This window comes from Talpa europaea (genome assembly GCF_964194135.1).
Source record: "Talpa europaea genome assembly, chromosome: 2".
NCBI lineage: Eukaryota > Metazoa > Chordata > Mammalia > Eulipotyphla > Talpidae > Talpa > Talpa europaea.
The window spans coordinates 61,585,001-61,607,875 of record NC_140068.1 but is presented as its reverse complement, the minus strand read 5'-3'; the positions used below and the strand labels follow the sequence as shown (position 1 = coordinate 61,607,875).

Here is a 22,875-nt window from a genome sequence, read left to right as displayed (position 1 = left end):
AGAGAATAAAAAGTTTCCCTTCATTTCTGACTTAACTTCTTAGTTAACTTTCTTGCTCCTTTATTATCCTTCTCCTTTCTTTAAACTCCAGTAATGGGAAAAAAAATATATATATATATATCTCATTCCAATAATGTTATCTATTTCATTCAGATAATGTTACACTGTTTCTACATCAAGTCACTATATAGTCTTTGAAAATAAAAACTAACCTGCTTTCACTGTTTATATTCTGCTTTATCTTTGTTTATAAATACACGCAAACCAGGAGGTTTGAAAAGAAGTTTACAAAAAAGAACCTTATTTTGACCCATTTGAAGCATTTGCTTTTTTTTTTTGATGAATTGATGAAGACAAATGAGGAAATCTATGCCAAGTCTCCTTTTTAAAATATTATCAGTGAACAGATACATTCATTATATATTGAAATATTGATGAGAAGCAATAAGAAATAAGCTCTTAAGAAACTGGGCTTCACCTTGCTAAAGAATGTCTGAATATAGAAAAAAGAAACAGAGAAGAAGGGTGATATACAGGACATTGCCAAACATAATAATTACCTTTAATAAATATAATAATATAGCTTTAACAAACGCAGATAAAACATTGAGGGATTCCTCTATAAAAGTCTCAATGTTTATTAAACCAAAGAGGAAGTGATAGGAAACAATAGAATTAATAGAAATTTATTGAAAGTACTTTTCCTCTTTGAGAAAATTTAAAATCTAAAACATAAATGTATCTATGCAATTAAAATTCAGATCTTAGTTTACTACAAGCAGAGCCACATTGTTTGGAAAACTGTGTATTTCCTAGTTTACATTAGGGAACCACCTTGCCTTAAAATACATGTCACTGCGGCCTCCCCTGGTGGCGGAGCAGTGTGCCAGCTGCTCCCCTCAGCAGTGTATTTTGTCAGTCTGCCTGTTGTGCTCCCCACTCTGGTTCTGGTGAATTCTCTCACCCTCCCGCACTTCTGACTGTACCCAGTGATTGTATAAATAAATAAATAAATCTTAAAAAAAAAAAGAAATAATGTCACTGCAGTTTCATGAAGTTTACATTCAATCCTTAGGAAATACTTTTTATTTCTGTTACTTTACTCCTACTATGTAGTACACATGTAAGATGGTTAAAAATAAAAGTAATCCTTGATGATAAAGTTCTTTTCTGATACAATTCACATTCTAACCTTGGTAAGGAAAATAGGCCACAATGGAATAATACAGTCATTAGAATTATACAAATGGAATAAAACCACTGTAAAACATTCGCATCTATGTAAAAGGAAGGCTGGAATTAATGCAATTCATATTAATAACTAGAATAAAATAGAGTTGGAGGGATGGGATATAAAAGACAAGAGTTATAAAAACTATGTTCACAAAAAGATGGTAAAGTTGACTTGTTCAAATTTACAAATTGGTTCCTCCATGGTTGGGCTGGGATATGGGCAAAGATATGAAACTAACATTAAAATACTGAATTATTTATTTATCCACCTTAAGTCTTTTGGGAATATAAATATATATATATATATATAAAAATCAAACACACATATAGACACATAATGCATACCTATAGATTTCTAGTTCTTACATGACCTATCTTTTTCATTCACTTGAAAAAAAAGTAGAGGGAAAGAGAAACAAATAGTTGACATTTTAAGGAAAATATGGCTATAGTTAAATTGCAAATCTGATCTTTCTTTGGACGGGAAAATGGAAAAAAATTCTGAGCCATAAATCTGATTTGAGTCAGGTTCCTTAGTAACATGGTTGCTGATTTTTCTCATATTGACAGACATTCTTTCCATTTAATTGTTTTTTTTTTTTTTTTTCAAATGGTTTACCTCACCTTTGGACCACAGGGAAGATTAGCAGGTGGTGTCCCATAGAGTCATATGTTTTCATTAAATTTTTTATGAAAACCAAAGTAAATTATGCTGATCAAAGTGACAGGTGGAATGCAAAATGTCTCACAGATTTATAGATAAAATCATTTAAGTTATAAATATATCCATTCATCTAAAAAATACTGATGAGGTGTAAAAGGCAATAATTGGAACAGGTGGAAGAAGGCAGCACAGAAAGTCGCCCATGAAATTAACTGCAGCAGACATAGTAGAAAGAAGAAAACAAAGCAGTGGCAAATGTGCTTTTCCTATGGGGAGGCCAATGATTTAGTACAGAATGGTAAGGAAACTATTATCAGCAACCTTGTGGAAGTGTAAAGAGTGCAACAACATATTGATGACTTCTTTAGAAAGAGAGGCTATTACTACTTATAAAAATATATTTATCTAGCTATGATAATCAAGGGTTATATGTCTTATTCCTTTGAAATCTGACATGTGATCTTAAAGAATTTTGAGCAAATCAATAGTTTCTCTGAATAGTTTGGTCTGTCTCAGGCAGTGAAGACTTCAGTTCATTACCGAATTAATGAAGAAAGCATCACTATGAAAACACCCTCAACATCACATTTGCAGCATACAACAGACACTGGACTTCAGCCTAAGATTATTTCTCTTTAATGTTACATGACACATCATAACAAAATTTGTGATGGCAGCCAAGGTTGAGAGATTGTCTACATATTGTAATTATCTTTGTGGGCATACTTAAAGTGACTTCAAATTTTAATCACTTAAAGTAAAAAAAAAAAATGAAAAAACTAAAAATACAGTTCTTGCCAAATAATTTTTATTTCTCATTAGGGATGTTAATACTCAATTTTTCAAGCTCATTTGAAAAATAGCTCACTTAAGGTATAGCATTTTTTCTTAGTTAATCATCAACAAAATTCTGACAGAGAATTTGAAGCAATAAAACTAAAACTGTCCTTATTTTTCTTATTAAGTTTAAGGGGCAACCGAATCTGGAAAAAGAAGGCTTTTATAAGATGTAAAACCACAAAAACAAACACAAATATTTAAGGAGTGCACATATGTGCTGATTTTAACACATGTTTGGCAGTATGCAAGGATTATAAGAGCATTAATATTTCCTGAAATTAAATCACATGAAAAGAAGAAAGTCTTTAAAAATACCACTTCATACATTTCACTTTAATTTATATAAACAAAACAAGTCCAATCCAATCATTCATCTAATTACTGTTTACTGAGTGTTTATCAAGTGCCAGATAGTATCTTAGTACTTAGGGATTTGGCAGTGAGTGAAACAGAAAAGGCCCTGCTTTCATGGAACTGACAGTACACAGATATAGGAAGAACATAAATATAAATGTCAGTTATCGATAGATGCAAGGATGAAGAAAAATGAGTTGGGGGTAAAATTTTAAATAAGTTGGTTATGGAAGGCCTCAATGAAAACCAGATATTTGAGAACATCTTAAAGGAGGTGAGAGAGGTAGCCAAGGGGAAAAACTGGCAGAGGTGGAAAGGGAACGATTCTAATTAGAAGAAATGACAAGGCTTGATGCATTAGCACACATGTTTTGAATTTAAGAAATAGCTAACGAGCCAGTATGGCTAGAACAAAGTGGGCAAGAGAAGAAACTAGCAGGAGATAAGGTGAGAAAGATAAAAGAGTCAGATAGTCCAGGGCCTTTAATACTCTTTCAAGGACTAATTTTTCTTTTGAAGGAAGTGATAAACCATTGCAGCATTTTGAGCAGAGAAATGATCAAACTGAGACTCATTTTAGCTTCTGTGTCGAGAGCAGACTAAAGGACAAAAAGACTAAAGGGAGGAAGGAGCAATACTGGTTAGTAAAGTATTAAAATAGTCAGAGATTCAGATAAGAGAAGAAATAATATGAACAATAGAAATGATGAGATTCCACACATCAGATGGTCATGTGCCAAAGGAAGGCCCAGAAAACACACTATTTACCAAATCCGTAAGGAGTATATGCTAGCGAAAGGACATTTACATCACGAAATTCTGTGATGGTTCTTTTTTGTACATTCAAAAGAAATCAAAGATAGATAAACACAAAGCTATGGGTAGTTGCGCCAATGAATCCCAATCTCTCGCTCAGTTTCTAAACCTGAGAAAATTTTTTAAACCAGGAAACCTCTAATTGAAGAAAAGGCCCAGTCTCCCAGAGGAAAGTACCTTGAAAAGTCATGGCAAGAATACAAGACAATCCATTCTCCTAGTATTTCTCCAAAGTTGCCTAAAGTCCTTTATTCAGGTAACTGTACAAGGGGACAGAGAACACTCAAACATTTCAAAGGCATACAATTGACCTGCAGTGTTAATTCAGCATCTGTCCTAATCAGAGTAGAGGCTTATATTCAGAAGTCATAAGTGGAGCCCTGGCCAAGGTCTAGCTCAAAATAAGTCAAATAAGATCACAGACTCTCCTGATGAGGATTTCCACAGTTCCCAAATGTATAATCAGAAGAGATACACTTGTAGGTGCCACAACATCCATATCAATATGTAATGGCAAAATTGTGGAGGAAGCCTATAGGAAGAATTTGAACCTGCCCTACCTCAAACTTCCCAAGAGAGCAATAAAAAACAAACAAAAGGGCCTCCCCGGTGGCGCAGTGGTTGAGCGCTGGGTTGCGAAGCTGCCCGCGGCCTCTGCGGCGCCGGTTCGATCCCCGGCTGCTCCCGGCCACCGGAGGAGGGTCCCACATGGCGCGCAGACCTCTCCTGCCTCCCGCTGCTCCCCTCAGCAGTGTACTTCGGTCCTTCTGCCTGCCCTGCTCCCCGCTATGGCTCTGGTGAATTCTCTCACCCTCCCCTGCTTCTGACTGTACCCAGTGCAAATATAAACAAAACAAACAAACAAATAAATAAAACATGCCTCTATTAAAAAAAATAAAATAAAAAACAAACAAAAACAATATAGTATTGAATGGGGGGGGGGGGACTGGCAAAAATCAGTGTTCCCTTAAGTATCCAAATAGTATGCAGGAGTGGTCCCAATAAAGTTATCCAAACTTCTCAGAGGGTCCGGTTCTGATTCCTGGGTAACCCAAAGTGCAACAGTCATTTTCCATCTTGAATTTAAGTAACAATTTCTTTTTAAATGATCTTGCACTTATCTTCAGGAATATGTTCCAATTTATTTGGGTAATGCTAGTAGGTATCACTTTTAGAAAACTTTTCCAAAGTAACGGTCATGCTAGGAAGTATTTCTGAAAAGTCTTTGGAATTTTTCTCTAGGAAGAACCTGTGAGTATAACAACTGATTTACAGATGCTCGCTGCATTAAAAATTATTGTTGACTTTTGTCAATCCCCATTTCCTTATCAAAGATTTTAACTAACCCCTCACTTGAATTTTTTTAGTCTTTCTGATTCTAATTGATACAGTACATTCAAAAGTTTTTCCAGAAAGTCTTTCATTGATTCCATTTTTCTTTTATTTCATCACAAGTATATGTATGTAATTTAACTTCTTGGTAAATATGCTGACATTTGTGTGTATAAAGATAGACTTTATACAAATAGGGAATAAAAACAAGTATGTTAAGAACTGCATTTTCCTATTTTCAATAATGTTACTGTCTAGAAAGTTAGATAATTTCAAAACATTATATAAGGAATTACAAAACATTACAAAGGAAGGGATTTAAAATTAAATAGAAAAACTACCAGAAATTAACCCTACTATGCAATCTTTAACCAATCTTCAACTTAAATTTTACAGAGTTTTTCAACTATTGTTATGAATAAGAACAGCTTAGTCAAATAATTTAATAAATAAAAACAATTGGTAAATCAGAAATATGTTTTTCAACAGTAGTCCATACTTTCTGGTAAGTAAACTGTACTAAAACTGCAGGTAATGAGAGATTCAATATATTATATAGTGCAAACTGATGAAAGCATTTTCTGCTATTGAATAAAACTTCTTAAAATTAAACTGCATAATAAAAAACAAACACATGTCTCTAGTTACAGTTGATTCTAGTGATGCATTTATTTCTATGAAAAACAAAAGCAACATATGTTTTTAAATAGTTCATGGTTTGTGTGGCTATACAACACAGGGGATGGCTGATCACTAGTTTAACAAAATTCTCTCAGAATACAGGGCCTCCCCTGGTGGCACAGGGTTGAGCACTGGGTTGTGAGGCTGCCCACAGCCTCTGCAGCGTCAGTTCGATCCCCAGCCACTGGCGAGGGTCCCACAAAATTCTCACAGACTACATTATTAATTTCTTGAAGGCAAAAAAATGGAAAATTTCACAGTAGCACATGGCCCATAATTAAGAGCTACCTAGACTAGATAAAATACAATATTGCATTTCAACCAAATACTGCAGGCTTAATCACAGATTTGTGGGTTATGACTAGATGTCTTGATTCTTATTCCATTCTAGACCCTTGTGGATGGCACTATCTCATACTCAGTCCCCACTTCTGCTTTTCTTGCCACAAAAGGGTCATATATACCCACAAAGACAATTGAAGACTGAGTTTTATCAGCAGCCAGAAACAAAGTACAGAGTACAAACAACTGTAAAATATTTGATTGGGTAATGTAGCAACTGGCCACTGGTTCATTCACCATAATTACACATTTCAATATAACTACAGGATACATAGATTCTTATAAGAGAAAAGAATCTTCAGGGAAGCAATAGAGAAAACCTTTTTTGGGGTAGTCACATGACATTATCATGTGGCCACTAAGTTATAAGGACGTGTGTGTGCATTTCATTTAAATCACTCTAATCATTAAACATACTATACCAAACTTGGATTTTTTATAATTTTTCTATCATCTTTAAATTTTTGAAATTAACTCAAATATAGATAAAATAAAGATAATACATACTTGGAAGAAACTGCCTCCATGAACTCATCCAAAAAGGCATCATACTCAGGACCTCTCACTCTTCTCTGCCGTAATCCAATGTATAATGGGTCTTTAAGTAACTCCTATTAAATAAAAGTAACCATAGATATATAAATAACTACAGGTAATTCATTTATTCTTTCTCAGTCTCAGTCTCCTTATCTGTATGATAAAGATAGAAATGGAAATAAAATCTATCCATCCTGATTTAGAATCAAGCTGTAACTATTATTTAATATTATATAGGATATTTTATGGTAATTATATGCAGGTTACATGATCAGTAAATATTAAAAATATTCTGCTTTACTCTGGGAGAAAGAAAAGAAAATATCTGTGATGTTAGTTAGGAAAGCTCAGTTGAGATTTTAAAGATAAATTTTGTCACAGAAGTAAAAGCTTTAAATGCTTGTATTAATTCAGGATACAGAAAAAAAACAATTCTTTTCTTAGATGTATTTTCTGTTTCTAAAAAAATTTAAACAAATATTTTGATTTCACTTTAAAATGATAGTGAGCAAATATTTAAAAGTTTTCAGACTTGGCTAAAGTTTTCTATCAGTTTCTAAAACTGATAGAAAAGTACAATGGGGCAAGAAAAAGAAAAAAACAAGAAAACAGCTAAGAAAGAGGTCAACTCTTGGAAAGAGGTCAACTCATAGTCATGAGCCTAGAAATACTAAGAAATTTACCAAAACATCCACTAGAATACATAAACGTAACACAATCATACACTATATGGTAATAGACACAAATCACTGCATCTCTCTTTACATGCAATGAACAGTTGAAAGTGACATAAAATGTATAACTCCATTTATGAAAGCATTCCAAAGAATTTAAAAGGCAAACTGCTTTGGCAGAATGGAAGACCTATGTCATGTATAGTGGAACAACTGACAAAACAGTAACCTTGAATAACCTGAAATAAATAAAATGTACTAGTGAATTTATAAATCTAGGTAAAGAGACTTCCAAGCAGAATGTTGAAAGATATAAATTAGTTTCTCAGAGCTATGTGATAATAAGGTTAATAAAGAGATGAGCTAAGGAAGGGACTGTCCAGCCCATGAGCAAAATTTAAAGAGAAAACAGAAAACTCAACATAACACAGGGTCAGTCAAAACCAAACCAATAATAAACTCTTAACTTCTGAGTGTAAAACTGAGGCATCCAAAGGGGAAGAGTGATAGGGTGGGTGTAGAGGGGGAGGGCCCAATGGAACTAAGTGAAGGATTTGGGGGGCACTGCAGCTCAGCAGGGTGTGAAAGTATGTATCTGTAGAGGTTGGAACCTACAACCCATAGAACAGATACAAAGGTGTAAACCTATCTTACCTCGAAGAACGTAATTTCGAGACAATAAATAGTTTCCTTTGTTTAAAAAAAAAATAGAATTGTTTGTAAAAGATTTCAATAAAAGGCGGCCAGCAGTCAAAGGTCAAATGAAGTGTGTGGTTCTAACAACTTTTTTGTAAACCTCTTAATAAGTTTAAATGTAGTCTAAGACCATTTTCTCTCTCTTTTTTTTTTTAGACCATCTAGGATAGACAGAAATACTCTGATATGTCAACCAATGTGTGGAAACTGTCTGTTTTGAAAAGAATTATGAGTGGGTTCTTTCTCTAAAGGGGTGGACAATGAGCTGATATATAGAAAGCCTAACATTTAAAGTCTGTACTACTTGCATTAAATGGGAGAGAGACACATAAAAATGAAAACATTTTTCTGTGTCCCCAAATTTCCATAGGCAGGAAGCAAAGCTGAGAAAGGCATTTAGCTACAACAGTCATTTCTTAGGAAACGGAAGTATATCTCAAAGGACAGAGCAAAGTGCTTCAGGGGACAATGAACTATAGAACCATTCTAAGGAAACAGAACTGGACCCTCTTCAAACAACATTCACTACCCCCTAAATTAGGTGGCCTAGCAACCTGTGTCCAGTAAGATTTCTGAATTGTGATGAGCCATTTAGAGCTCTATTATTTCTATGCCTCCCGGTTTGAATGAGAGCGGTGACTGTGTTTTTTCTGTGCCTGCCTCACCACTGAATGTTTGGTAAATCGCTATGAACCATTTAGAAACATGATTCCTATTCCTCCAATTCTGAATGGGTGTTGATTGCAATTTTCTGTACCTGACTCACTACTGTGTTTGATGTGTGGGAACTGATGAGAGGAGCCACACCAAGGAGCAAAACAAAAGAAATTCTACTTGTACCTTTTGTACCTATACTTCATAGAGAAGACAGGATTCTGAACTTTGGGGCCACTGTTACTATTGGGATGGAACTGTGGCTAGTGTAGATGAATATGTGTATACTTTGCATGTGGAAGACAAACAATTTAATGAAGATCTATATAGAAAACGGTCTGTCCCAAGCATCCCAGCCTTCCTAGCCATCCCAGCAAATAACAAACAACAAAATTATTATAATTTTTTTAAGTCACAAAGTTTGGAGGTGTATTGTTACAGATAAATGATATTTTCACAGGTGTGGTAAAGTTAAGAAAGTGAAAACATTTGAATCTTTCGAATTGGGATTCTCCAACAGAAATTACAGCCCAGTTCATACCTGTTGTCCTAGTGTAATTAATAGCATCCTCATTTATTACGAGAGTGTCTTGGTTTGGTCAATACATTATGTGGCCATCCTACTTACAGTGTAGTGCACAACAATGAGTTAAAGTTTTCCGACTAGCTGGAAATTAGCATACTTAATCATATAAATATATTTCAGATGAAAAGTAAAATCTGAAACTGAGTGTTGTTGTAAAGCCCAGCTGTTCCTTGAGGCATAAAAACTTTAAACAATCTACTGGCAAGCTTCTGAACAGCTGAGGTTGAAGCGCCAATGAGCTACTAATGGCTGCCAGAATTAAAATATTTTCCCCATGTCTGGAATATATTTGGACTTCTAAAATGTGAATCAGAAAAAGAAGACAATTGAGAAAAGATGTTACATGTATCTACTTCGCTTTCCTCTTTTTCTTTCCCATGCTAATAAAGTATATAGCATAAACAAGTCTAACTACAATGAAGAGTCAATTATAAAGATTTATGAACAAGATAAAGTTTTCTAATTAAATGAAAAGTTAGAAAGTTCTTCCATTCATGATATCCCTGCCAATTTCTTGATAATTGGCTTAAATAATGAATGTATTGTTGGAAATTTCACTGACAAAACAATGTCTACAAAAAGCAATTTAACGAGACTACTCAATTTTAACAGTGGCTCCACAAAGAAGCCCATTAGTTAATTCAATGGATAAAAAATTTCTTATGGCCAAGAGGAGACATGCAACAGATTTTTCTTGGTGAAAAAATGAGACTTGATATTATACAAGCACTTAAAAAAGGGGACACCTTCTTTAGCAATAGGTGTCACATGTAATACATATAGTGTCATTGAAGACTTATGAAGACACATACCTGAGAGTATTAAAAAAAGCAAAAAGACTGAGAGGAAGAGGAATAAAGGGAAAAGCATATAGAAATACAAGAGAGTTCCAAAAAAGAAGATAAGAAGGGTAAATACTGGTAGAGTGAATTATCTTATTTGTTAGCACTATTTCAATTCTAGAACCTTGAGAATTTTTAATTGAAGTATTCTTTTATTTGACGCTCACAGTAATGATTATCAACTTTTACCTTATTCTTGTCTCTTGCATCTCTATCTTTTCAATCTGTAGATTATATTTTCTTTATAAGTTTTTTATCATTGCAAGATAGTATCTGCTTATCAAAGAATTTTAGAGCACTGAAAAGTGTAATTAAAAACAAAGAATATCAATACTCTCTACCCATTCAGGACTATCCACCACTAGCAGCCTGATGCATATTCTTTGTTGAACTATACATTTATGTCTATCCAAGTTTGGGGTAAATAATAACCCCTTTGCACAAAAGATCATCTTGTGAGAAGTTGTCATGTCACTAGATGAACATTTCAAATCTTAGGATCTGAATTGCAACCCTGCCCTCTTAGAATGAAAATAAAATGAAACTCCTCCCCACAAGTCATATGTAATAACTATGTCATTTTTTTTGTAGCTGCAAGAGTAATATCTTTGCACACAGATGTGTGCTTATATGTAAAACATAAAGATATGCAATAAACATAATACACAATAAAATATGTAACAAACAATATTTACATAAGTTATCAAGTAGCACTGTGTTTCTTTACTAATATTGTTAGATACTTTTTCATAAGTTTATTGCCCATTTTTATTTCCTCACTTGTAAATTATCTGTGCCCATATGTCCTTAGGCAATTTGTATATTTCACATCTGACATTTTCTTATTGACTTAAAAATGTTCTCCAAATATTGAGCACTATAAACCTTTATCTGCCAAAATATTGTGAAATTCCTGTTTAGCATTTAATGTTAAATATTATTTATAAGTTATAATCATTTTATTTGTTGCTATTTAGTCATTACTTTCAAATTTAAAAAAAAACTGATCCTGTAAAGAAATAATATCTAATTTTTGCTGTTTCACCGTCTCATACCAATAAAGATTAGCAAATTAACTGCCAATATTCATTCAGGAGTCTAATGTAATTACTTCCTAAATGTCAGCATGCATATGAGTTAAATGGCATAAATGTTTAAAGTAGTAGAAATAGAAATGATTAAAATTTGTTTCAGTAGTCTGAAGTGTGGGCCAGGGTTTTTACATTCTTAAAACACATCCCTGGTAATTCTGAAGTGGTTGGTTCATGGAACATATATTCAAAAACACTCACCTCAAACTTATAGTATTAAGTTAAAATTATTCTACTTCCCAAAAGGTTCCTGTCTCATGTTAGTATTTTTTATATATCAGTTTATATAATGGGTATTTCTGAAGTATCTCACAAACTTCAAGGAGTTCTTGATGGGCAATCAATCAATCATACCAAGATAATAGGACCCCAATAAAAACTCTGAACACATGGCATATATCAATCTCACACATCAATACCAAAGAGTAATGTGTCCTGACTCCACAGAGAAAGGAAAATAGAGACATTTAAGACACTGCCCTATGTATTCTTTCCTTTGATTTTAACCTATAATCTGTTCCTGCACTGTGTGATTGTAATAGCTTTCATTGAAATCTGTGAGTCCTTCTACTGAATTATCAAGTCTGTGTTTATTTTAGGGAACTCCCCAGAACTCAGAGTTAGTGTCAGAAGTGAGGGAAATCTTAAGACAGTGCCCTCATATGTTGTAGAACTGCAGCTAAAAATTTACTAATATAAATTTTTATTATATTTATTAAATATGATGTATAGAAAAAATAATTTATAAGTAGATAACAGTTATATACAGTTAGAGACTGAGAGTAACTGACAGAGAAATGGTTTGCTAACTATCCTCCTTAATGGTTTGTGAAATGTCCTAATCAAAGCATTTAATACATATTGAAATTATTTATATATGTTCGAGATTCATAGCATTCTAATGACAAGATCTTAAATTACTGACCCTGATAGTCACTTGGGTTTAGACAGACAGCAGATGCTCAATGTTTGTCTAATGCAATAAAATCCACATAACACAATTTGAAGAGTTTCAAAGATCTCTCAAGCTAAAGCTATATTCTCCAATGACAGTCAAAGGGTTCAAATTCCACCATTCTTAATTCTCTTTCCCAGTATGTCAGAAAGTCAAATAGTGTAAGCAAAAATCTCTATAAATAACACCTAGCACTTTAACAATAGATTCATTTAGATTATCAGATTATTTTATAACCTAGAAGCTTGAAAAACTTTGAAATTTTAGCAAACACAAAGTATGTCAGTCATGACTCATGCCTCTTCATCTCTTCCTGGAAATTTTAGGACATTCCACAGATGTTTTGATTTTTAAATTTTATTCTACTTTAATGCAATTTTCACAGAAGAATGTTATAAATATATATATATATATATTCACACACACACATATATAAAAGGAAATCTTAATGTTCATGTGCATATACTCAAATTTTAGGACAACTGTTTTAAGAAATCAGCTTTGATAATTTCTATGTCATTTCTACTGGCACTGAAAAAGAAAGTGCATGATAAGTAATATGTTGTTAGCAAAATGCATCCTTTATGAAGCTTAAATGAGCAAAATAAATGAGCAGTGAATGAAGTAATATTATAACTGTGTAGATTAAAGAACATAAAAATTACTCTATTATGTTAATAAAAGATAAAAAGTTATATATTAAAAATTACTGTAGAACAAGGAAAATAACTATGGACAGTGTACATAATGATAAAAAGTATGAAGATCTTATTTGATAATCAATCCATTCTGGATTGAGGTATGAAGTTTGTATGCAATTTTTGAATGTTCTATCCTTAACCAACAATTAGTTTTCATTTTTATTTCAGAAAATTCTACCTTTAATTTCTAGTACCTATCACCTATAACTAACCCTAAATAGTAGCAATAAATAATGAGCAAAGGACTTGAATATTCTACAATACTGATGGAAGAAAGATAAATACTAAACTCCAACTCATCTTATCTCGGGTTCAATAAGCGTTTTAGAACAAGATTTCAGACTTATCAAAACTTAGTAAGTACTTTGGGATTAGTTCCTGTATAGTAAGAAAATAATAATTTAAAAAAGGAACTACAATATCCTAAAGCAAACATATTTTATAGATGCACAGTATAATAAAACACTAAAGAAGCTAGTAAAAGATTACATTATAGAAAAAGGAGAAGAAAAATAATTTGCTTATAAAAGTTGGGAGACAGGTTTGAAGTGAGAGAAACAGAAAAGAAGGAATTTCAGAAAGTTCCTGGAATAAATTCAAAATGCAAAATAAGTGCTTTTTTTTTTTTTTAGAGGCATGCTTTATTTATTTGTTTGCTGGTTTGTTGTTTGTTTTGTTTATACATGCACTGGGTACAGTCAGAAGCGCGTTAGGGTGAGAGAATTCACCAGAGCCAGAGCTGGGAGCAGAGCAGGCAGAAGGACCGATGAAGTACACTGCTGAGGGGAGCAGCAGGCGGTAGGAGAGGTCTGCGCACCATGTGGGACCCTCCTCCGGTGGCCTGGGAGCAGCCGGGGATCGAACCGGCGCCGCAGAGGCCGCGGGCAGCTTCGCAACCCAGCGCTCAACCGCTGCGCCACCGGGGAGGCCCAATAAGTGCTTATTTTTAAGGTGAATAGCTAGCTGTTTTATAGAGTTCAATTGTTTACCTCATTTTCTGTTCCCACATCTAAAGTGACAGGCAGGCATTCCTGAGGATTCATCCCTCCACAAGCCGTATACAGAGCCAATTTACCCACAGGGATACCCATGCCATTACAGCCAAGGTCTCCCAAGCCAAGAATACGTTCTCCATCAGTTACCACAATAGCCTAGGAGGAAAAGAAAAATTACCTGTTAGTAGATATTCACAAATCCTGAGACACATTTTCTGTTCTCCATTTCTGAAGTTAATACTTATGTAAGGAATTATTAAACTGTCAAAAAAATCCATGAAAATTGAATACATGGGAAAGAATTTATATAAGTGTGGAAAAATGGACAGAATAAACTTGATATGTATTTTATATTTATTAAAATACTTATATATGAGTATTTCTGAATCATACATGTGCTGGAAACCAATGTCATCTTAAAAAATTATAAAAACAAAATAAAAATTAAAAAAGCTTTAAATACTTAACATATGATTAATTTAGTGTTGAATATACAGGTGTTACCTTAATAAAAAATCATTTTGAATACAAAAAATTATTTAAAATACAAAAAATTTATTTTAAAATACAAAAACAATTAATTTGATTTTGAAAAAAAAGAAGATAGGGTATGCACAAAAGATTCAACTTGCCCAAACCACTCAGTCTTTAAGCAAATGGGGCAAACTGGAAGACTAAAGTGAGGTAAGAACTCAAACAGTGACTGAAGTGAAACTTAGAGCACCTTTGAAACTGATCACACCCACTCTGAGTATAGCTACAGTAGCATCCATAGTTAAATAATGCATAACAGCTGAACAGTCCTCCACAGTGTTGATCTTCAGTTTATGCATACTGGCACCACCTTCCTCTTTTCACAATAATGTTGGGCCATTCATTCAAACTCCTCTAACTACTTGAAATTGTTCAACCATATTTGAAATCTGTTGGCATATTCTACTTTTCTTATCTGATAATCTTCCACAGGATTTAATGAATTTTGTACTTTTCTGTATCACTGGTCATGTATACTTTTGTCAGTGTGTTTCTTAAAAACATGAGCCATTTAGGCCAACAGGCATATGAAAAAATGTTCAACATCACTTGTAATCAGGGAAATGCAAATCAAAACTACCATGAGACACCATCTTACATCAGTGAGAATGGCACATATTAAAAAAACTAGCAACAACAAATGTTGGTGAGGGTGTGGAGAAAAAGGAACTCTCCTGCACTGCTGCTGGGAGTGCAAACTGGTCCAACCACTATGGAGAGCAGTGTGGAGATTTCTGGACCTACTAAACATAGAGCTTCCATATGATCCAGCAATTCCACTCCTAGGTATTTACCCAAAGGACACAGAAACATCAATTCCAAAGAACACCTGCACCCCTATGTTTATAGCAGCACTATTTACAATAGCTAAGCTTTGGAAACAGCCCAAATGCCCAAAAAATAGATGACTGGACCAAGAAGATGTGGTACATATACACCATGGAATATTACTCAGCATTCAAAAAAGATAAACACATGCAATTTGCAGCAACATGGATGGCGCTGGAAGGGATCATGCTCAGCGAAAAAGCCAGAAAGAAAAAGAAAAATACCGGATGGTCTCACTCATAGCAGGAATCTAGAAAACTTAAATAAGGGACCAGGAAAATGAATAACTATAAGAAAGTGAAAATCAAAATCAACAAAAATCTATGAACCAGAGACACTTTTTGGGGGGCGGGGGGTGGGAGGGGAGGGATTGAGGTCAGAATGGGGGGGTTGCAATTGTATGGAGAATATAAAAATAAAATTTATTATTTAAAAAAAAATGAGCCATTTAATAAGAGAGTAGCATTGTGATATATCTTTATGATCCAAAAAATAATTTATGTAATGCTCTCCAAGTTTATTAAATCCAAAGACTTGCTACATCTAATTTTCATGAGTTTCAATTTCTAAAAGGGATTTAACATAGTAATTTTTAAGAATTTTTGATAGTATATCTAAGTTGAACTAAATACAAGTTTTGAACATAAAGTCAAAGAAAAGAATTATTCCTTTGAGTTTTTATTCTCTAAGCTCTTCTCTCATCCCAAGCTATTAATTAGGAAAATATGTCACAGACGTCTAGGGGGTTGTTGTTTAAGCAATTCCCCTCCCTCCATTTTAACCATTTGTTATTTTAATGTTTGAAAACATTTGAATATCCCATTTTTTATCTTTCATCTTTTTTTATTAAGGTGACACTGATGTACTGTACTGTATATGATTAAGGGATATAAATTAACACCTCTTCAGATGCATGTTGCCACATCACATCTACCACCAAAGCACCCATGCATGATTCAAGGCTTGAGTAATATTTAAACTCTGTCTTTAGGCATTTGATCTTCCATCTTAGCTCACACCTCATTACAAATGTACATTTGGAGCATTACAGTAGATTTTAATAGTGAAGCAATTCTCTGAAATAAAAAATAAACTCATATATCATTAAATGAATATGCCCTTGGTTTTTGTTTTTAATTATTTTATCTCCCGTTTAAGAAAAATAAAGCAGTTGGATGTTGTCTGAATGAAGTCACAACAGCAGTATTATCTCAGTAAAACAAATAAAATTCTATCAATGACATCTGCATTAGACTTCTGTTGTAGCTTACCTGGAAGCAGAATTTTTGTCTCTTTTTCTTGTCTCTAATGACACTTCAAGTATTACTTACATGAAGTCATTTTCTTGTTTAAACATGACATTTTATTTTTCAACTCTAACTCATTCTGATTTTTAAGATATTACCTAATAATTGACAACTTCTTAAACAATCTTAACTCCACCACATTTCAATTTTAACTCTTAGCTTTAATCAGGCCAGTCAATTTCCTTATTGCACAAGAACACCTCATTCTCTTCCTGAACGTCACACCTATATTCATATATTCCTTTTTTTCCCTTTCTGATTATCAAAGGCTAGACTTAAGTTCAGACTTTGCTAGAAAAATTGCTTTTTCTGAATGATATGCTTCTCCAAATGAATGAATGAATGAATGTGGAACTTATATTTTAAACAAGTTTGACATTGTCTATTATTTTAAATATTGTCTAGTAATTCATTGCCTTGGTCTCATAAGCACTTTAAACTACACAGTAGAGACTACAGCTTACTCTTCATAATTTTATAACAATAAACAACTGCCATTTATTAAGTTTCTGTTATGTGTCAGAAACTATACTATGTTTTTAAAATGACAGTCATTATAGTTAGGATCAAGAATACCAGTGAGGTTCCAATATTGTCAAAAGGATAAAGGCAGGCTAATAATGAAGTTAACTGAGATCAGCTGAACAGAAATAAGGTACTTAATGTCTAACTGTTATGATTATAATGATATTAATTAGACCTCTGTAGGGGGCACAGGGAAGGATTTCTAACCCAGCAGACCTGGTAAAGGAGGAGAGAGTCCTGGAGCCTTCAGTGGCTTTTCAGGCTTTTATTGGGATTTACCGGGTACATGTCAGGTAGGGTAGCTAGGGGGCCGGGAGGCTGGCAGGCCTCCCAGCCCCGAGCAAGTCTTCACTTTTTCTGTACTCTCCAGCGTTCTCTCACATTCTGCTTCTCTTGGTTCTCCTTCTCCCAGGTTCTCTGCTCCTACTGGCGTCTCCGTGACGCCGCCATTATTAGCCCAGTCTTAGCCCAGGTGAATCCCATCTACCTAGGCCCACACCCTACTCCAGGTACCTGCCATCAGGCATGCATTCGGGACCACAGGGTTCCGTCATCTATCCTAATGACGGGAGGGCAGAAAAGCCTGACACTTTTTATTTACCCTACAACCTCTCTATGCTAGAATTATTTGCTGTATTGATAAATTCTTAAAATTCTCTCTAAATTCTTGGTTAAAATGAAAACACCCTTCTTAGGAGGAACAGACATTTACACTTGATAGAATTAACACATTTTTAGGATAGTTCCTAAGGACAGGATCTTTGGAAAGTGCAGTATACTTAGTGGAAAAAAGTCGGGGAACAACTTAGGCAGGGAAAGTGAAAAAAATTGGGGATATTGGAAGTATGTCAAAACATTTTGCTTTACAAGTTTGCTTCATGCTTAGAGAGCAAAGTAAATCAACTGTAGTCACTGCTGTCCAAACAGAAAAGATGATTAAAAGAATCTCACTTCAGAAATCAGAACTGAGGTGCCTTTGTACCATAAAGGCATCAATTTATTCCATCTTACTCCTAAAAGATATCACAAAGTTGCTGAGCGCCTAATAAAAGGAAAAGGAAGCCAAGGAGGGGACAAACACATCTCAATTTCCTGAGACAAGAAAGGTGTTACAGGGAGGGCCATGTTTAGGAGCATGGGCTCTTGAGACCAACATTCAGTTTCCACCCCCAAGCACTGCATTGTAACCCACCAGTAACTCCCTTTCCTTACTGATTTATCCTACAAATTACAGGAGTGAACCCGGCAGTGTCTTACAGTTACTAAATCTCAGATTACTATTGTTATTTAATTTTCACTAGCTCACTCACAGAGGGCAGTCATAGGAGCTACTTAAGATCCTCTTGCTCACCTGGATCCCTCTAGGTGGATTAAAAACATAAGAAAAAGGGCTTTATTAAAGAAATTCAGAAGCTATGTCAACAATTTATTCAACATTTATTAATGTTTAAAATGAATAAATACTAATAAGTTATAAGTAATAAGGAAACTTAGTATCTAAATGTATCAGAACAAATGTATCACCTCACCAGGCAAAAATAACAAGGGCTATACATTAAGTGTTACCTACTAGAAAGGTCGGTCAAGCTACTTAAAATGAAATTGCCAGTGTGTTAGTGGTCAGGAATAAGAACAAATTTGCCACAGAGAAACAATTGGATAACTCACCTTGATGACATCTTCTGGCCATGCATTAAGAACTGAAGCAATATGTCCTCGGTCGTGGATACTAATAAAGAGACCTCTGAAAGGAAAAAAAAAAGTAGTTTTAATTTACTCCAAGCTTGTCAACTTATCATGAGTATTTAAAGAATGTCATAAATCAGTTTAACATAACTCCATTTTTAACAAAATAGTAAAAAATTACTTCCTTAACAAAGGACAAGAATCTCCAAAGCATGAAATAAAATACATTGACATCTACAATAAAGATTCTTATATATTCTGAAATATTTTTAGTTAAAAAAATTCACTACTTTTATTTAGAGAATTTGAATAGCATTACAGTTCTACTCACAGCCTTTCATTAAATAAAATATGTAAAAGCACTTTGAAAAACAACATGAAGCTTATGTTACCAGGCATTTCCAGTGCGTATTTCATTTATTATATATTTACAAAGTGAAAATGAGAGCATTTATTGGAGGTGGGTGAAATGACTAACACTGAGGGGGTCCTTTCATATGGAACTTACTTGATCTTTGATTTTTAGTCTCAGTTGCTGTTTGTAACTCAGTAATTTTGACTCTCAACCATATCTTTTTTTTTTTTAAGATTTATTTATTTATTCATACAAGCACTGGGTACAGTCAGAAGTGCGGGAGGGTGAGAGAATTCACCAGAGCCAGAGCAGAGAACAGAACAGGCAGACTGATGAAATACACTGCTAAGGGGAGCAGCGGGCATGGCAGGAGAGGTCTGCGCGCCACGTGGGACCCTTGCCAGCAGCGGGGATCGAACTGGCGGCACTGCAGAGGCTGCGGGCAGCTTCATAGCCCAGCGCTCAACCACTGCGCCACCAGGGGAGGCTCTCAACCCATATCTTTAACTGCTCACCACAGCCCTTGCCCTGTTCTCTATAATCTATGAAAGCCTAAGCAGTAACTTGAAAAATTAAAATAAAAAATTTGTAATCACTTAACCTCACTTAAAAATTTTACTTCAGTATTGTTAAATATACCTTGAATATAGAATATCTTATACAATAAATATATAGCTTAATAAATCACTATAGGGTGACCAGTCTTCTACATAATATCCACTTAAACAGAGCGAACCTTGTCAACTATCCAGAAGCCCTACACATTATCTTCCCAGATCAAAAACCCCTCCCTTTTAAGAGAAAACCACTATCCTGATTTTTTATGGTATCACTATGGAGATGTCTCAAAATATTAAAAATACATCTATCATATGATCCAGCAATTCCATTCTTAAGTATCTAACCAAAGAATACAAAAACACTAATTCTGATATATGCACTCCATTACAGCACTATTTACAATAGCCAAGTTATGAAAACAACCTACTTGCCCAGTGACATATGAGTGGGTTAAAAAGATGCAGTATATATACACAATGGGATACTACTCAGCTATTTAAAAAATAAATAGAAGGTTAAACATTTGTCATTTGTAACCACATCGTGGAAATGAGGGAATAAAGCAAAGTGAAAATAGTCAGAAGGAAAAAAGACAAATACTGGATGGAATATAGAGAAAGAAATATAGAGAAATAAAACAATTAAGAGAAACATAGACTACAGAGAAACAAAAGGTCAGACAAAACCAGATGAAATCTAAACATAGATCTGAGGCTACAGAGGTTGAAGGGGTAAAGCAAAGTGTGTTGGGGTCACAAAAGACTAACGTGGAGGACTATGAGTGTCTTGGTGAAAGGTGCAGTGTAGAATATACATCTGCAGAGGTGTGATACTATCCTATACTCATATAGTAGGCTGTAAACCAGTGTTACCTCAATAAATAATAAAACACCTTTTCATAACAACAACTCTCAAACCTACACTACTCCCCAAATTAACCACGTACTTAATTCCTCCATTCAGCTTTTAACTCAAACCTCAGCTCCTCAGACAGGCCTTCTCTGATAATAGTAATCAAAGCATCTCTACCCTAACACTTTCATGATCTTCCTAACACTTATAAATATCTCAAATCATATTTATTTCTTCTTATGTTTAATGTCTCTCTGCCACCACTCTCTAGTACACATATACACAAAAAGAAGCAAGTTCCTTAAGATTGGAGACCCTCTATTTTGTTCATATTTGTAACCCTAGTGCCTGTAAGTGTGCTGGCACATAGCATGTATCCAACAATATGTGCTGGCTTCAGCGCTGAAAAAAGACTTCTATAAAATCAAATACTTTAAAGCATAAAAAACATGAACAAAAACCCACTCTTATCCTGACCTGTTAAGTAACCAAAATTATATTATGATAGTATGTGCTACAGGAAGATTAGTTCTGACTTAACAAAAATATTAATTTCCAAGTTGGCCCTAAACTATATCCTTTCCTGGTTTTATTTTGCCATTTTACAGTAATTTATTTTGTTTCTCCAAAATGATTGTAAGTTCTTTATAAGTTAAATATTTCTTTTGGATCCTTGTCATATTAAACTAGGCAATCAGCAAGATCTTAATAAATAATTGTAAGATTAAAATGAAACATATTTGGATTTTTTAAAGAAGGCAATTTTGATGAATTACTTAAGATGCTCTTGGAAACATACCATTAAATAAAATTTCTTGGGAACTTGTTAGTTAGCCAAGGTTTTTCAAGTAACACTGGTCTCAGGAAATAGTATCATTTTTCTTTAAACAACAGGACAATGAATGATATGAAAATTTATATCAATTAAATGCCAAAGTCTATTACAAGGACATGAGTGTAAGTTTAGTGGGAAAACCACTGCAATCTTCAGTGAGCACAAGTTCACTGAGGCAAAAGTGCTTATACTTGGAGAGGGTTTAATTAAATGAAGGATATATAATGTTCCACCAGTCAAGCATTTTCAGAGAAAAATGTGCAATACTTCCTGGAATGTATCCTTGATTAGAAACCTAGTAAAATATCCAAAAGTATCTCAGCACAGAAGTTACTCACACTTGCTGCTACAGAGTTGGCTATGAAATATTAATCCTCAACATACAGAAATACATAGCTACAAAATGAAAAGTTTACATGAGAAAGTTTTTATGAATGACATTTTATTTTTTTTTATGAATGACATTTTAAACTAACCAAATTATAATAAACATATTTTCTATCCATGTTCTTTATCAACTTGTTTTAAATGTTTATTTTATTCAAAGTATGTTAAATATACCAATTAAAAATACTCATCTATTTCATGTTAGAACTAAGACAATTTTAAAATGTAGACCATTTTCTCATATAGATAGTTTGAACTTTTCTCATGTTCCCTAACATTGTATATATTCTGTTCTCAAAACAGATTTGTAATGTGAGATAATTAGTCTTAATTCTTCATGTTTTCTCACATAATATTCCTATTAAAGTTTATTTCATATCAAAACAGAGTTCATTTCGCAACAGGCAACTTTCTATTGTAACTAGACTAGTATTTTCTTCAGGAAAATGGGTTCATGATTGTGCTCCTAACCCCCCGTGATCAGGATCTATAAACTTTATAGACCAATAAAATTTAGATCTATAAGATAAATTTTGTAATAATCTTTTCATCCATTAGAGAAGTTGATTTCACTATCTTTCAAAATAAGAAATTTAGACCCCAAATTTTGTGCAAAATGTGATTTTGCATTGGTGAGCCCAAGGAGTTAATGAAAAGTTGAGTTTAACTGTCAGGGCTGATGGGAAAAGATGTACTTAAGAAAGTTAAGTTCAGGTAAAAGGTAGGTTTAATGATGAGATGACATCTAGGATAAAGATACAGAACTAGGAGTCATATGTATAGAGTTGAAAGGAGTTGAAATTAAAGGAGAAGGAAGAGAAGAGAAAGCCAAGGGTTAAGAATTACAAAATAGCATCCACAATGAAAGAGGATGACTAAGAAGAGTCCTTGAAGGAAAAAAAAAATCCATCAGCTCTGACAGCATTTCCAAAGTCAAGGGAGAAAAATGTTAAGAAGGCATGGATCAATATTACCCAATCCCACAGTAAATGTTTAAAAGAATCCTAGTTAT

At 33.9% G+C, this 22,875-nt stretch overlaps 1 protein-coding gene across 1 annotated transcript in view; it reads right to left on the bottom strand.

Annotated features, from left to right (window-relative positions):
* The window catches only part of ME1 (malic enzyme 1), a gene marked incomplete at both ends in the record, with an annotated part of 144,680 nt that overhangs the window by 67,874 nt on the left and 53,931 nt on the right, over positions 1 to 22,875 (bottom strand). The window contains 3 exons of the mRNA XM_084257381.1: positions 6,770 to 6,873; positions 13,988 to 14,149; positions 18,856 to 18,931. Coding sequence (XP_084113507.1) covers positions 6,770 to 6,873; positions 13,988 to 14,149; positions 18,856 to 18,931 — 342 coding nt within the window. The remainder of the gene's footprint in view (positions 1 to 6,769; positions 6,874 to 13,987; positions 14,150 to 18,855; positions 18,932 to 22,875) is intronic.